Genomic DNA, 15,713 nt, shown 5'->3' with positions numbered 1-15,713 from the left:
CCTGATTTTATCTAGTGGAACATAAACCTGGGATATGGATTTTTTTTTTACCCAGAAGCAACCACTTTGTTGACCAGTCAAAAATGTGATGGAATGACTCAAAGCGTCCTCAAATTATATATCATGTTTGTATGTTATATGTCCTGTTTGTATGGACCTATTGAAAAGATATTCAACTTGGAGGGGGGCCGTCCCGGTCAAGGTGCTTACTGTAGGTAAGTTCAATGAGCTAATATTAGCGATAGGGTCACTTTCATCTTTCGTTCATAGACATCAGTCATTATGTTGACTTTTGGTTGTATTTGATCGGCCTCTTTTACAACCACCTGTAAAGCTACTTTAGAACCACAAGGAGGCACCAGCGTACTATGAATGTAGGTTGTTTTTTTAACCCATTATGCCCAACACATTGGGGTCAATCTTTGCATAAATGTACTCTAAAGCTAATTAATTTAAATGAAGCCACCTATCCACTTTTACCTCATCTGTATTCTCCTTGAGTTCACTTTAACTGAAGTTGCAAACGATACAAAATACAGACATAATCAAATATGGAAAACATATAGACTGTGTATTGTGCTCTCTAGAGTTATTTTAAAATAGATCAACCTTTCCATATGCTAAATAAGCCCATAATGGCTGAGTGGAAGGTTTCAGCCCATGGGTTCTATTGCCCCAGGCGCTCCCCATGGCTCCAGTCCCCATACGCTCCAGCTCAGAATTCATGTTCTAGTCATGGCAACATGGACCTTATCACCATCCGAGGCCATTCCCTAATAGCCTTGGAAGAGCAGCCACACATGGACCCAGTAAATAATGCAAACCAGTCATGATGACCCTGATTCTGTGGTGCAGTAAGGACACACTTCTTGAAGGTTCCATGGAGAACAATCTCAAGCACTTCTTCAGTTTTGAGGTAATGACCATGTGCAATGCCTTCAGAAAGTGTTCATACTTATTATTACACATTTTGTTGTCTTACAGCCTGAATGAAAAATGTATATATTTTTTGTTAACCATCTACACACAATACCCCCATAATGGCAAAGTGAAAAAAAAATTTGGGTGTTTTTTGCACATTTATTGAAAATGAAATAAAGAAGTGTCTAAGTTACATAAGTATTCACATCACTGAGTCAATACATATTATAATCACCTTTGCCAGTGATTACAGCTGTCTTTCTGGATAAGTCTCTTAGAGCTTTGCACACATGGATTGTACAATTTTTGCACATTATTCTTTCTAAAATTCTTCAAGCTCTGTCAAGTTGGTTGCTGATCATTGTTAGACAGCCATTTTCAAGTCTGGCAATATATTTTTAAGCCGATTTAAGTCAACACTGTAACTAGGCCAAGAACATTCAATGTCGTCTTGATAAACAACTCCAGTGTATATTTAGCCTTGTGTTTTAGGTTATTGTTCTGCTGAAAGGTGAATTTGTCTCCCAGTGTCTGTTGGAAAGCAGACTGAACCAGGTTTTCCTCGAGGATTTTGCCTGTGTTTAGCTCAATTCCAATTCATTTTATCATAAAAAACTTCCTAGTCATGGCCGATGTCAAGCATACCCATAACATGATGCAGCCACCACCATGCTTGAAAATATGAAGAGTGGTACTCAGTGATGTGTTGTGTTGGATTTGTCCCCAAATGTAGAAAAAGGCTAGACCTTCAGATTTAGTATTTCTCTATGCAGCTATAGTTTGTCCCTTTAGTTAGGGGGGGTTATTCTAAAGTTATTCTAAAGTTGTAATTGACTATGTATCGTCATTGCTAGCAAATAAAGTTACGTTAGCTACTTAGCCAGGCTAACTATTTTCTATGTGTCATGCACACATTGCATTGCAGTTATGTTTATGCTTGAGATATAAGATTTAGGTCCCTTTATTATCGTGGTCATAAGATGCAGAGTTTGTTTACATTGTACAGCCTGCTGGTAACTGCAGCAGCTCATTAAATATAGCAGGTTTAAGTTACGTTAGTGAGCGCTTTCGCTCTGTCCCACCAGTTTCATGGTCAGTACGCAGTTATTGCGCCTTCCTGGTGTCACGTGTCCTTTCGGACCACTTTATAGTTTAAGGTCTAGCGGTTTATGGTTAGCATACTAGGGCTGTATTGTGTAGCGGTGTATAGACTGCAGCTGTATTCTGCGGCTGGTATTCATGTTCTCATATACCGCGTAATCTTTTAGATGTAATAGGAGCCTATTACATACCACATATCTTTTCAAGTCACCATCGTATTCACATCTTTGTCTTGTTTCATTAGGTTACGTTGCCTACGTAGTAAGCTCATCCGATTAAGCCTTTATACTGTATGCATCTTATAGTAATAATCACATATTATTGTGTCCTATAATATGTTATTTTTCTATTCCTTGTAGAACCACATCCTACAGTTGTTACATAAAGAACCCTAAAGAGTACCAGTGTGTGGTTCATGGTGGTGAGGTGACAAGCCAATTATGAGTGGCATCCATACTGCTCTTGCCGGGCAGCCTTGTAGTGATTCAATATCCAACCCAGCAACCTAGCTTAGCAATCAGAACACCGGTGTAACCCTGCCCTATTTTACAACAAACATAAAGCTTTCCATTCTGGACATAAAGTCATTTTCTTTTACACATTTTTTGCCGTTTTCCTTTAGTGCCTTATTGCTAACATGATGCATGTTTTTGGAATATTTTTACTCTGTACAGGTTTCCTTCTTTTCACTCTGTCATTTAGGTTAGTATTGTGGAGTAACCACAATGTTATTATCCATCCTCAGTTTTCTCCTATCACAGCCATTATACTCTGTAACTGTTTTAAAGTCACCAATGGCCTCATGATGAAATCTCTGAGCGGTTTCCTTTCTCTCAGGCAACTGAGTTAGGGAGGATGCCTGTATCTTTGTAGTGACTGGGTGTATTGATACACCATCCAATATGTAATTCATAACAACCATGCTCAAAGGGATATCCAATGTCTGCTTTTGTTTCTTCTTTTTCTATCCACCAATAGGTGGCCTTTGGGAGACATTTTGGTAAACCTCCCTGGTCTTTGTGGTTGAATCTGTGTTTGAAATTCACTGCTCAACTGAGGGACCTTGCAGATAATTGTATGTGTGGTGTACAGAGATGAGGTAGTCATTAAAAAATCATGTTAAACACTTTTTGCACACAGTGAGTCCATGCAACGTATTATGTGAATTGTTAAGCAAATGTTTAGTCCTAACATATTTAGGCTGTCAGCGATTGGGTGTAGAGTGAAAGCGGAGTCAGGCGCAGGACACAGGTATGGAGTAATCCAACTGAGTTTACTCAAAGAATAAAGCAAAATTCCAAAATGGAACATACAACAAAACTCTAACACGAACACAACCACTAACAACATAAACAATCACAGACAGAACAGAAATGTATGTCAGATGGTTAAATAGGGAATGTAAAACAGGTGTGTATGTAATCAGACAAAACAAAACGAAACAGAAAAATGGATCGGTAGTGACTAGAAAGCCAGTGACGTCGACCGCCGATCACCACCCGAGCAAGGAGAAGGGCCGACTTCGGCGGAAGTCGTGACATAGGCTTGCCATAATAAAGGGGTTGAATACTTACAGTATTGACTCAAGACATTTCAGATTAGCATTTTTATTACTTCATTTGTAAAAAATAAATAAAATTGAAATACATTATTCCATTTTGACATTATGGGGTGTTGTGCGTAGGCCAGTGACACGAAATCTCAATTTAATAAATGTTTTATTCAGGTATCACAACAAAACGTAGAAAAAGTCAAGGGGTGTGAATACTTTCTGAAGGCACCCATAGCGGTTGTTTTGGCGGTGTCAGAGGTGGAACTGTGCTAAAGCTGTCCACATGTGGCTCCTTGCATTAGGTCATGCCTAAAGTGGACAATGCCATTAGCAACACAGAGTCGCATTAAGAGAAATCCCATGCAGCATTGTTTAGAAGTTTGAACACTGGAATGTGAGAGAGAGCCTAATCTACACCTTGATTAGGCTGACAGAAGCGTCATTATTTCTATATAGCCTACACGTTCTTATTCTTTTTTTAAATTTTTTTTTTACCCCTTTTTCTCCCCAATTTCGTAGTATCCAATTGTTGTAGTAGCTACTATCTTGTCTCATCGCTACAACTCCCGTACGGGCTCGGGAGAGACGAAGGTTGAAAGTCATGCGTCCTCCGATACACAACCAACCAAGCCGCTGCTTCTTTAACACAGCGCACATCCAACCCGGAAGCCAGCCGCACCAATGCGCCGGAGGAAACACCGTGCACCTGGCCACCTTGGCTAGCGTACACTGCGCCCAGCCCGCCACAGGAGTCGCTGGTGCGCGATGAGACAAGGACACCCCTACCGACCCTCCCTAACCCGGGCGACGCTAGGCCAATTGTGCGTCGCCCCACGGACCTCCCGGTCGCGGCCGGTTACGACAGAGCCTGGGCGCGAACCCAGGACTCTGATGGCACAGCTGGCGCTGCAGTACAGCGCCCTTAACCACTGCGCCACCCGGGAGGCCCTGCACGTTCTTATTCTGAACTTCTAACAGGAGTGGGACAGATGTGGCTTCATGACAATGATCAAGAGCAGCTGTTGACTGGTTTGAGAGCTCTTGATCTGATTGAATTGAGGCCTAAGTGTCAAACAGGAGCCATTGTATGTGTACTGACAGTACTGCACGCACCGTTACCTTGAAACACAACGTGACTGGCTTCTGCATCTGCAAAGGGTCCTCATTTCTATGCAAAGCCATTGTTTGATTCTTCCACTAATTGATGCTGTGTTGTCTCCTGCTGGTTGGGGAGGCTGCTGTGAGTTCGTGGTTTGTGGTGGAGCTGATGTGGCTGCTACTCGGGGGAAGATGGCTGAAGCCGAGGGCCCCATATCCTATCCTCTGGATGGATGTGGCGTGAAGGATCCGAGTGGTGGGCAGCCTGCCAATCAAGCTGTGCGTCCTCCACATTGAGCCAGCACGATCACTCCTCCCTCTTTCTCACCCGGCACAGAGCGTCTCACACCCTCTGAATATTCTTCCACACACACATTCCTCCACATATTTTTCACATACGCACAAATGAACGCTTAAACGCATGCACGTACACACTCACAACACAGCCCCTCAGTTGGGACTAGGTCTATTGGAGAAAGGCTGCCCACTACACACAGTGTTGTGGTCAACAGGTAGGGATGATTCTGACTAGAGGAACCACACTGTGACCAACAGAAAGAGAAGAAAGAGTGGCATTTCTGGTCGAGTATCTCATGGGGCGTTGGATTGAATGCTGACTGTTGTTGTGTTGTGTGCCGGTGGTGCCACGCAGAGTGAGTGGACTTTGTAATGAAGAGATGCTGCGTTGTTTGATGTGTATTGTGCAAAAGCCCCGCTCTTTCTGCTTTGTGTTTGTCTTAAGGCTGGAATGTGGTGCAGGGCTGATAAAATGGGAGAATACAAATAAGTCTCCATACGGATGACCTTGGCAATGTGAAGATGCTGGAATACAGTTTCTATTTCTGTCAACATAATCCCTTGATAATGTCGGTCCATCTCTCTTGTTAAATCAGCTGATCATAAAGTACAGGGCACAGTAAGACTTTTTGGTTTACAGTTGGACAGATCTCTTATTTGCCCAACCTTGTTCTAGATTCATTTAGACTGGCGCTAGTCGACACCTGCATCAGGCTGGCCTCTGAGCCAGGGCTGGCATTATGGGTGGGCCTTAGGGGCCCTTGCCGCCCTACCGTACCTACTTGCCCGTCCAATTAAAATATTGAAATAATTTATATGACCGTGAAGCGCGCCGACAGAAAGACACATCAAGCTCAGTTAAAGCGAGCAAAACAGCGCCCCCTTTGTCTCAGTATGCGTAGACCATGTATCTGATGCTGTCTGGACAAAAATAGTATGACATGTCATACTATTTCTGGCCAGACAGTATCAGATACATGAGATACATATGCTGTTTCGCTCCCTCGGATGCTTTCTCCAGTGATATTGTTTCAGCAGAGAAGAAGAGGCGAAGCGAGAGGGCTCACTATCACCAAAATCTGTCCAGAATAAGCCCAATGCATTTCTATGTGAATGATTTGCAGACCTAATCTTGTCTCCTGCCTTACCGCCTTTGGGACAGACTCCCATTGTTAGGGCGGAGACATGAGCCTCTGCTCATTATATACAGATCTATGGTTTAAGCCTCTTGCGAATTGGTAAGGAAAGTTGGTGGGTGCACAATTAGGCTAAATTGATGTTTCACCAAAATTATACTATTGTTATTATTATACCATCAAAATATTTCACCAGGGAGCATGACTTAGCCACAGAGGACCATTAGCTTATTTTTGAAAGAATTGCTGTGGATTGTTTCAAATCACAAGTGTGCAGGACTATGCCTCTTTTTGGGTAGTGCGTGTGGCAATAGGTCTAGATGATTGAGTTGCGGCTGTCAGTGTGAAGATAATGCGTCTTGAGTATAGTTAAAAATGTTGCATCAAGAAGAAGGGGAGGAGAGGGGTGTGTGGCAAAGATATGGTGCGTCTCTCTCCAGAATGCATATAGGAAAGTGACAATTTGGCAATGTCTGATTTCTGATTGTCTCAACTCACCACATACACCACTAATACGCTGAGCTTCTCAATCATTTTGTCTCTGCCTCACAAGTCAATGAAGTCTGTTATTTTAACATCCAGTGTGAATGATAGTTCCTCAATATTTTACAAATATTTCTAACACTACCGGCCTCAATCACCAAGCCTTGGTGGGAAAGAGAAAAACAGAATGATCTGATGATCCCACATATCCAGTGGAAACGTCATTAAAGACTGTCTGTCCCGAGCTCACTGTCGCAGGAAACCGCGAGGGCCCGGAATATGCTAGTTCACACGTGTCAAACTCATTCCACGGAGGGCCGAGTGCCTGCAGGTTTTTTGCTCCACCCTTGATTGATTAATTAAGGTGACTAATTAGTAAGGAACTCTACTCACCTGGTTCTATAGGTCTTAATTGAAAGGAAAAACAGAAAACCTGCAGACTCTAGGCCCTCCGTGGAATGAGTTTGACACCCCTGCGCTAGTTGATGCAGTGTTGCAAGCGCTTCGGGTTGGACCCAACATGATGTTTATACAATGTTGCACTTCACTAGCAAAGGCTCAAGTCAAGACAGATAGAAAGGGAAGCAGACAGGTGGTGGAATAGAGAGATTCATGTGATTGAAAGAAACATAATTTTCATTAGGATATTTTCTACTGTTTTTATCTGACGGCTTTAGGCCTACGTATTTTACTTAGTTAATGGACGTTATACTGCTGCATGGGCCTATAGGTTATCTCTGAGTTCTATGCTCTCATTTATTTAGCCGCCATGGATCACAGTGTATTAATGTGTCCATATGGCAGAGGCTGGTGCTCTCGACATAATTATAATTTAATTTGAACTTTTAGATTTGTATCATTTTCCTACAGATTTTGACAATAAACCACAACAATGATGTTGAGAAACAAAAATGCACATATAAATGATAAGCTTCCCCAAACTTGAAACTCACAAGTTGCTATGGTCTTTATTATTACACCCATAACAAAAATTGTGAACGCGCAAGCGTGTGCACACATAGGAGTTCCTGTGAAAAAACGTGCCCCCCTATGGAAATCAAAGGTCCATCCAACTGATTTGTTCTGACGCCAGCCTTGTTCTGAGGAATACAAAACATACTTTACGTATTTTACGTATACTGCATTGGTTGGGGAGAATTGGTGGGCAGAATCCGTGAACATCTAGCAATCCAAAGGTTGCGTATTCGAGTGGCGTTGGTGACAACTTTAGCATTTTAGCTAACTCTTTCCCTAACCTTTCTTATAAACTTAACTCAAACAACCTAACCTGCTACGTAAATTCACCTAACCTTTGTCGTTAGTTTCCCTAACCATCAATGTAAATTATCCCTGTAATTATTTTTTGTTGTTACAGTGCAACAAGCAAACTGGTCTCAGGGAAAGACGTATAATACAATACGTCATCCAAGAAGGATGATAAATTAAGTAATCCAATTCATACACTATTTTAATACCAGGTAAATTGACTGAGAACACATTCTCATTTACAGCAACAACCTGGGGAATAGTTACAGGGCAGATTCATAAACCAATTGGAAGTAGGGGATGAAGTCCAGATTGGGAATTTAGCTAAGACACTGGGGTTAACACCCCTACTCTTACAATAAGTGCCATAGCATCTTTAATGACCATAGAGAGTGAGGACACCTTAACTTCCCATCCAAATGACAGCACCCTACACAGTGCAATGTCCCCAATCACTGCCCTGGAGCATTGGGATGTATTTTATAGGAAAGAGTGCCCCCTACTGGCCCTCCAACACCACTTCCTGCAGCATCTGGTCTCCCATCACAGGGACCAACCTGACACAACCAAGCTGAGCTTCACAGGCAAACCAGCAGTGGGGTGCAGCATGGAACACTGCTGGCTGTTGTACAACTGGGTAAGAGGTACTGTATGATACTATACGTCCTATAATTCATATGCTATTGTACGACCGCTATTCCATTCGTAATATAACTTAACATAGCGTAATATATCATACCTTTGACATGTCACAGATTTACTTACATAATGATACAAATTGCACTGAGACCACGTTGCCAGACCTGCATAGCGAGAAGGGTACAATTTCCGCCGACAATTGAGGCCTTTCCTACATGTGGGCATTCTTGCATTTTATTGCTACATTTTTCAGCTAGGACTCCTAATCACAGGTGTGAGGCGGTGATACTCCAGTACAGTAGGTGGCGGTAATGCACCATAACGTTGGGTGCCAACTGCCAATAAAACCCACAGAACAAGAACGGGGTGACAACACTGGTAGCTAGCTAGGACGACAATAAACAGTGTCCTTCGCCCCCGCCTGTCGAGCACAGTTTTCCCGCAGTTCTGTTAATGACGGCGAGGGCAGGTGTTAGCAAAGGACACTGGGTGCTAGCTAGCTAGTTAGCTTGCTAGTTAGGACTCTGGTACATAGCAGGCGGGATAGGTTGCTAGGTAGCCAACGATAGACTGTCCTTCACCCCCCACCTGTCGGGCTCTGCTTTCCCGCAGTTCTGTTAACGATGGCAGGTGTTCGGCAGGTGGGAGTGAAGGGCACTGTGCGCTAGCTAGAAGGAGGCGGGGGTGACACCGGTAGCTAGCTAGGACACCGGTAGACAGTGTCCTTCATCACCCAAAAAACTCTGATAATACTTCTATTTCCATTTTGACCCACATTTTAGGGGACATTCTGAATATCAAAAGTGTCACACAAGCATGAAGATGGCGTGCTCAAGGGAGGCCTTCATGCACAAACTAATGGGATGCTCGAGGGGGAGGAATACCCACATGCAGGAACGACCCGAATTGCGGCCTGCAATCACACACTATTGTGCATAGCAGGTGTTTTGACAGTGTCGGGAGGTGGAGCTATGTTAGAGCTGTCAAATCCACAAGAGGATCCTGGCGTTATACCTATTATGGACATTGCCATTGGCTGCATGGAGTCATGTTAGTATCATTCCCATGCAGCTTTGTTTACACTTTCAAACACTGGAATGTGTGATCTACACCTTCATAGAAATCCTCATTATTTGGTTTAATAATTTGAGTGTCATTTTTATTTCTATATTGCCTACACTTTCTTGTTCTAAACTTTTAACGTGTGTGGGGCCCATGTGGCTTTGTGATAATGACCATAACAACCAATTTAAATGCTCTAATGAAGTTACACCAAAGATACTTATAACTAACCCACGATAGTTAATCTGCATCGAGCTGCATGAGCTAATAAGATCCTGTTGGCGTGTTTGAGCATGTACTTGCACTTCCGTTAGGGAACGCGTCTGTGTAAGTGCAATAACTCATTTTGCCATATTTGGTAATGAGTTGAATTTCCATCCAGACGCTTTACATTTTCACCCCCTGTGATCCATCTGGGTTCCCGTCATCCATCTGTGGTTACACTTCCAACACGACCAAAACACCAGCTATGCGGGTGCCGGCTATTGAGGGTTAATACTTAATCTGATTGAATTTAGGCCCTAGTCTAGGCCCTTCATCTATAATAGACAGTGCATTTCACATTGGATAGCTACACAGATTCAAAGATCAAGATTCCAAATAAAGATTTGTTAATTAAAAATAAAATGCATACAGCATAGTATTGCCACTGTACCTCCCTGGTTAATTTTGGTGCCTACTGAATATGGCCCAGTGTGCACTCTGCCTGTATTTAGAAGATAGGTCTTCATGCACCTCACTCCACCTTTAACACTTGAAGTCCATACCTGCCTCCAACACTCTGCCTGTATTTAGAAGATAGGGCTTCATGCACCTCACTCCACCTTTAACACTTTAAGTCCATACCTGCCTCCAACACTCTGCCGAAACAACCCAAAAACCCAATGTGTTCTAACATTATAAAATGCATTTCATGGCTACAGATATGAGTGCCTCGAGGCTATAGTCATTTAGACAGGTTACCTCATACGGATCAGATTACGGTTTACCCCAGAACTACCAGAGGCTGACAAAATAATTGCAATGCCAAACAATTCAATACATTTATTTGGCAAATGTTGCACATTAGCATATCTTATAAAAAAAGGGTCTGACACAACAACAATGTTTTAGAATATCTTTATTTATTTATTTTTTTTCATTTTGTAGCAAAAAACAATAGGTTTGACCACCGAAACATTGTCTACAATTCCAGGTGAGAAATGTACATGGTTACGCTGTAATGATACAGTGAAGCACCTCTGTATTTCTTTATGCTTACAAAGAAAAGAAAGACACTGGTACACATTATTGTTTTTCGCCATTGAACATTCTCACTCAATTATTGTACAAAAAAAAAGCCAGTATACAGAGTCAATGTACAGAAGCAATGGAAGTCATTCAGACAATGTGAGAAAGGACAGATAGAGAGATAGTGTATAAGGTCCTTCGTGGTCTTTATGAGTTAGTCCTCGATAAACATGCAAGTTGAACACGTTACAGAAAATCCAACAACTTCACCATTGTTGAGAGCATAACCATTGTGGACTGTACGTTTATGGTACCTTACAATGGACTTTTTTGTTTGTTTGTTGTAAACTCAAGTTAAATCAGTTGTAGTTCATGTTCTTGAAGGGCTGTCTTGACACGATCACAAAGAGATGGAGGGTTTTGTAACACTGCAAGTTTATGCTACCAAACCAAAAATCCGGTTGGACAATTCCTAGACACAGATAGTTCAGTACGAATTCCCTGTACACTTCTCATGCCAATAACTGGTAAGGATGGCAAGCTGTATGTTTACTCTCAAATGTCGATCATTTAAGGCGATGAGTTCCAGATAGAGAATAAAGGTCAGTGCATCAAAGTTCATAAACATGTACAAATGTTCCTTGGAATTGGAGAAGAATGCTTGTCTCTCAACAATTGTGCATGTTGAGCTGCAGTTTTTCTGGGGGCTCAATCTTTCTTGCTGGAGAGTGTTAACTTGTGCTGGTTGTGAGCTCTATATTGGGTTAATTCACGATAACAGTTCCATTTTCACGTACGACCTTACCATTTTCACATTGTTAACTTCAAGAAAGAGAAATTGTTTGCTTGCTTTATACATTAATCCAGCTTGATAGGGTACCAGATATGGAGTTATTTAATGAACCCTCAAATATATACTCTGTATATAAAGTTAATATATCACAGACATTGTTTTCATGAAATCTTTTTTATATATTTTTGTAAGGATTCATTACATCACTGATATATAAATACCATTCAGTCCAAATGGATTAAGAAACAAAATGGTTCTGTGGATATAAAAACAATGTGGCTGGATATACTTGTGTATTGTGGTTTTTCATAATGCAAATATTGAGGTCGGAGCCCCATCTTGTACAGAGGCGAAGAACAGTATTAGACAATGTGTATTTGATCGGCAAAATTAAATATATAAAAATTCATGACATATTTCAGATTAACTTGCAGCTGTAGTATAGTCCAGAGGCATGGCCCAACATCTCAGCAACAGTACCAAGAGTGGCTTTTATGGTATGCCATTTTACAAGTCAACAAATACAGTGATTTGTTTTACGTTCCTTGTGTCTGAGAAACTAAGGCCCTCGTTTTGAACAACAGGCCTGCTTCCAATTTCTGAGTTTCCATGTGACTCCATACCGCACACAAATTGCACAATCCACTAGGTTTCATTACATGACTAACTTGTAGTTTGTGGTTGACCATTACTGTGCGTCCCCCCCTCCCCATGTAGAGAACACACACATACAAACACAAAACATCCTCACTCCACCAATCAGCTCCGTCCACCGAGCGTCTTCACCCTTATTTACCCATTTGGGGTTCGAGAGGTGTGGTTTGAGCTTTACTTATCTGTCACAACAATGGTGGATCCACAATAGATTAACATGAATGAATTCCATGTAAACAAGGAAGGAGGGAGGAAGCAGGGACTTCTCCACTCACCGGTGGGTATATCAGAACTTAGGCGTTTTGTCACCTTCCTGGGGCAGTGTTTAAGAAGATGTAAAGTGTGTCACCATCTCTCCTAGACAGTACTCTCCATGACCCACTCTTGGCTCTCGAAGGTCCCCTTGCTCCCTCCCATGTCACCCTCCTCGTCACACTGCAGCAGCATGCCGTTCACAGACAAGCTCCTCTTAGTCCAGATGCTGCTGATGCGCCGGGGGTAGCTGCACACCGGCGTTGTGGCCGTGGAGGCGCTGGAGGCCATCGCTTTTTCTGTTTGTCGGTTTGTATCCATACAGTCCCCCATGTCAAACGACTGGCTTCTTTTTGGCTTGGAGTCCAGAGGCAGCATGAGCACCCGGCTGAGCCGTGAGTCCATTGTGTGGCCCAGCAGGGGCTCCCTGTCCGTGGGGGGCCTATCGCCGCCCGCCACTAGAGTGCTACTGCTGGAGGATGGCTCCCCCAGGTCTCCCCTACCCCTGGCCTGGCCCGCCCGGAGCTCTAGGGAGTTGAAGGCTCCCAGCAGGTGGTCCAGGTTGGCCCGGGGCTTGGAGGGGGCCGCCTGCCTCCACATGTTGGCCAGGGTGCTGTTGGGGCTGTGAGAGCCACCCCCAACCATCGAGCCACCCGACGAGGAAGAGGAGGAGGTAAGGCTGCTCTGGAGGGATCCGCATTTAAACTCCACCACCTCGTCTTGGATGGTTACTTTGGCCTTGGGTTTGGGCAAGGGCAGAGGCATGCCATTCTGTCCCAGCCGGCCCCCATTGGTCTGTGAGTGGGTGGCACTAACGCTGGTCAGCTTGCTGATCGCCCCCGTGCCACCCCCCTCATTGTCGGTGGCCTTGTAGCGCAGCATCAGGATAATGATGAAGACGAGTAGCGTCGCCACGATGATGCCACCCACCACCAGGATCATGGTGCCCCCTAGGAACTGGCTGTGGAGAGACTGGCACTGGGTGTAGTCATCGCGGGTGAAGAACTGGGCACAGCCCACCACGTTGGTGGCAGTCAGGGTGGTGGCGGTGTCGTCCCAGGCGGCCAAGACACACAGGTCGTACTTTGTCCCCGACACCAGGTTGGTCACCAGGAAGGCATTGCTGGAGGCCGGGATCATCCTATAGAAACACAGAGCAAGTGTTAAACACCCATGGTGAAAACCTAGTAGCTTTGGTACAATTGAATTGATTTGGAGGGATAACGCTATCAACATGCGTCTTTCTTCAACACCATACATGTAATATCTATGCAACGGAAAGAAAACTGTGTTTGATTGTTCTTTATGAGGTCATTTCCACTAAAAGGAAAAGAGGGCTTCCGTGTTCCTATGTTCATTCCCGAGAAGATGTCATTTGTGGTTTCTGTTCTCGTCTAACAGACAGCCAGTTGTAATTGGCTTTATCTCTTTAAGCAGTCTGTCCTGCTGCAGCAAACAGACGCTCCACCCCATATCTGAGCCACGGAGATGAGAGAAATAAATAACCAGAACACAGAGGAAGAGTGAAAGATAGTGAAAGAGAGAAGATTGAACGCCTTGTGTAACAGCGAGCGCCTCAGATACCTATGTTGCTCAGGCAGCTGCAAGCGCTTTCTTACATTCAGAAGATAGAGTCTCTGAGGCGAGAGACAGGTAGCCTTATACAACAGTAGTGGATGAGACCATCTCACCTGTCCAGAGGAGGGTCTTACCCCTTAAGGACAGAACAGTCCCTCCAGGATTTAGAGATTTTTTTTCTTGAAAATCAACAATTCCCCACATATTAGAGGACTTGCAATCACCTCGCTATTACCGCATAAAACAGCATAATCATTACAATATTCCTTCATATAACTGTCCGATCACCTCACTACAAAAAGAGGGCTCCCCCACTCAGCGCGTTTTGAGACAAATTTGACAAAATCATTGCAAATTGCCTAGCAAAATGTCAGAATTTTGGCACACAACTATCAATAAAAAGAAAGAAAGGAATCCTGGAGGAGCTGTCAGAAGTAACATGTCTTAGAACATAGTGAGTGATGTCCAGGGAACTGGCTCGGAGCTCGTAACATCCTGTCAATTCCTCGACAACATCAGTCATTCAGTCAAGGTAGCTGGCCATGAACACCCATGCTAGACTAACCCTTTAGTTTAACGGTCTGAAATACATTATTTATAACAAAGCGTTTACTAACAGTTTGCTCGTCATTTCTTAATCATTACTATCACAATTGTAAATATCAGTAAACTAGATTTTTACACATTTATTTAAAATGCTCAGTATGTTTCCTAAAATCCTTAAACATCCTGTGTTCTTATTCTTTTACAGATTATATGTTTGTTCTAGGTCATTTTCAGCATCAGGTACCACTGGAATGTCTACCACTGGTCACGCAAAACATTTGAAGAGTATTTATAAAGTATAAAAGTGCAAAAATATTTTCAAAATTATTTGAGAATGGTTTATTAATGTGGGAGTAATGATTAATACAGGTGAAAGAACACATCATTTATAAAGGCATTATAAATGGTTTATTATGGACCATTAAAATAAAGTCTTACCAGCGGGCCATGAACACCTATGTAATATGCTGGCCATGCAGGTCCATGTAATGTGCTGGCCATGCAGGTCCATGTAATATGCTGGCCATGCAGGTCCATGTAATATGCTGGCCATGCAGGTCCATGTAATATGCTGGCCATGCAGGTCCATGTAATATGATGGCCACGTAGGTCCATGTAATATGCTGGCCATGTAGGTCCATGTAATATGCTGGCCATGCAGGTCCTTGTAATATGTTGGCCATGCAGGTCCATGTAATATGATGGCCACGTAGGTCCATGTAATATGCTGGCCATGTAGGTCCATGTAATATGCTGGCCATGCAGGTCCTTGTAATATGTTGGCCATGCAGGTCCATGTAATATGCTGGCCATGCAGGTCAATGTAATATGCTGGCCATGCAGGTCCATGTAATATGCTGGCCATGCAGGTCCATGTAATATGCTGGCCATGTAGGTCCATGTAATATGCTGGCCATGCAGGTCCTTGTAATATGTTGGCCATGCAGGTCCATGTAAAATGCAGGTCAATGTAATATGCTGGCCATGCAGGTCCATGTAATATGCTGGCCATGCAGGTCCATGTAATATGCTGGCCATTCAGGTCCATGTAATATGCTGGCCATGCAGGTCCATGTAATATGCTGGCCATGTAGGTCCATGTAAT

At 43.2% G+C, this 15,713-nt stretch overlaps 1 protein-coding gene across 4 annotated transcripts in view; it reads right to left on the bottom strand.

Moving 5' to 3' along the window:
• Positions 1-10,660: 10,660 nt before the first annotated feature.
• LOC139415293 (leucine-rich repeat and fibronectin type-III domain-containing protein 2-like) overlaps positions 10,661-15,713 on the bottom strand; it is a 65,567-nt gene continuing 60,514 nt past the window's right edge. For all 4 annotated transcript variants that reach the window (XM_071163313.1, XM_071163315.1, XM_071163314.1 and 1 more), the window contains exon 3: positions 10,661-13,625. In XM_071163313.1, coding sequence (XP_071019414.1) covers positions 12,590-13,625 — 1,036 coding nt within the window. In that variant the 3' untranslated portion in view covers positions 10,661-12,589. The remainder of the gene's footprint in view (positions 13,626-15,713) is intronic.

Source organism: Oncorhynchus clarkii, chromosome 8 (assembly GCF_045791955.1).
Source record: "Oncorhynchus clarkii lewisi isolate Uvic-CL-2024 chromosome 8, UVic_Ocla_1.0, whole genome shotgun sequence".
In the NCBI taxonomy this organism is placed as follows: domain Eukaryota; kingdom Metazoa; phylum Chordata; class Actinopteri; order Salmoniformes; family Salmonidae; genus Oncorhynchus; species Oncorhynchus clarkii.
The sequence above is the reverse complement of the archived record's forward strand: the minus strand, read 5'-3'. Positions and strand labels throughout refer to the sequence as shown.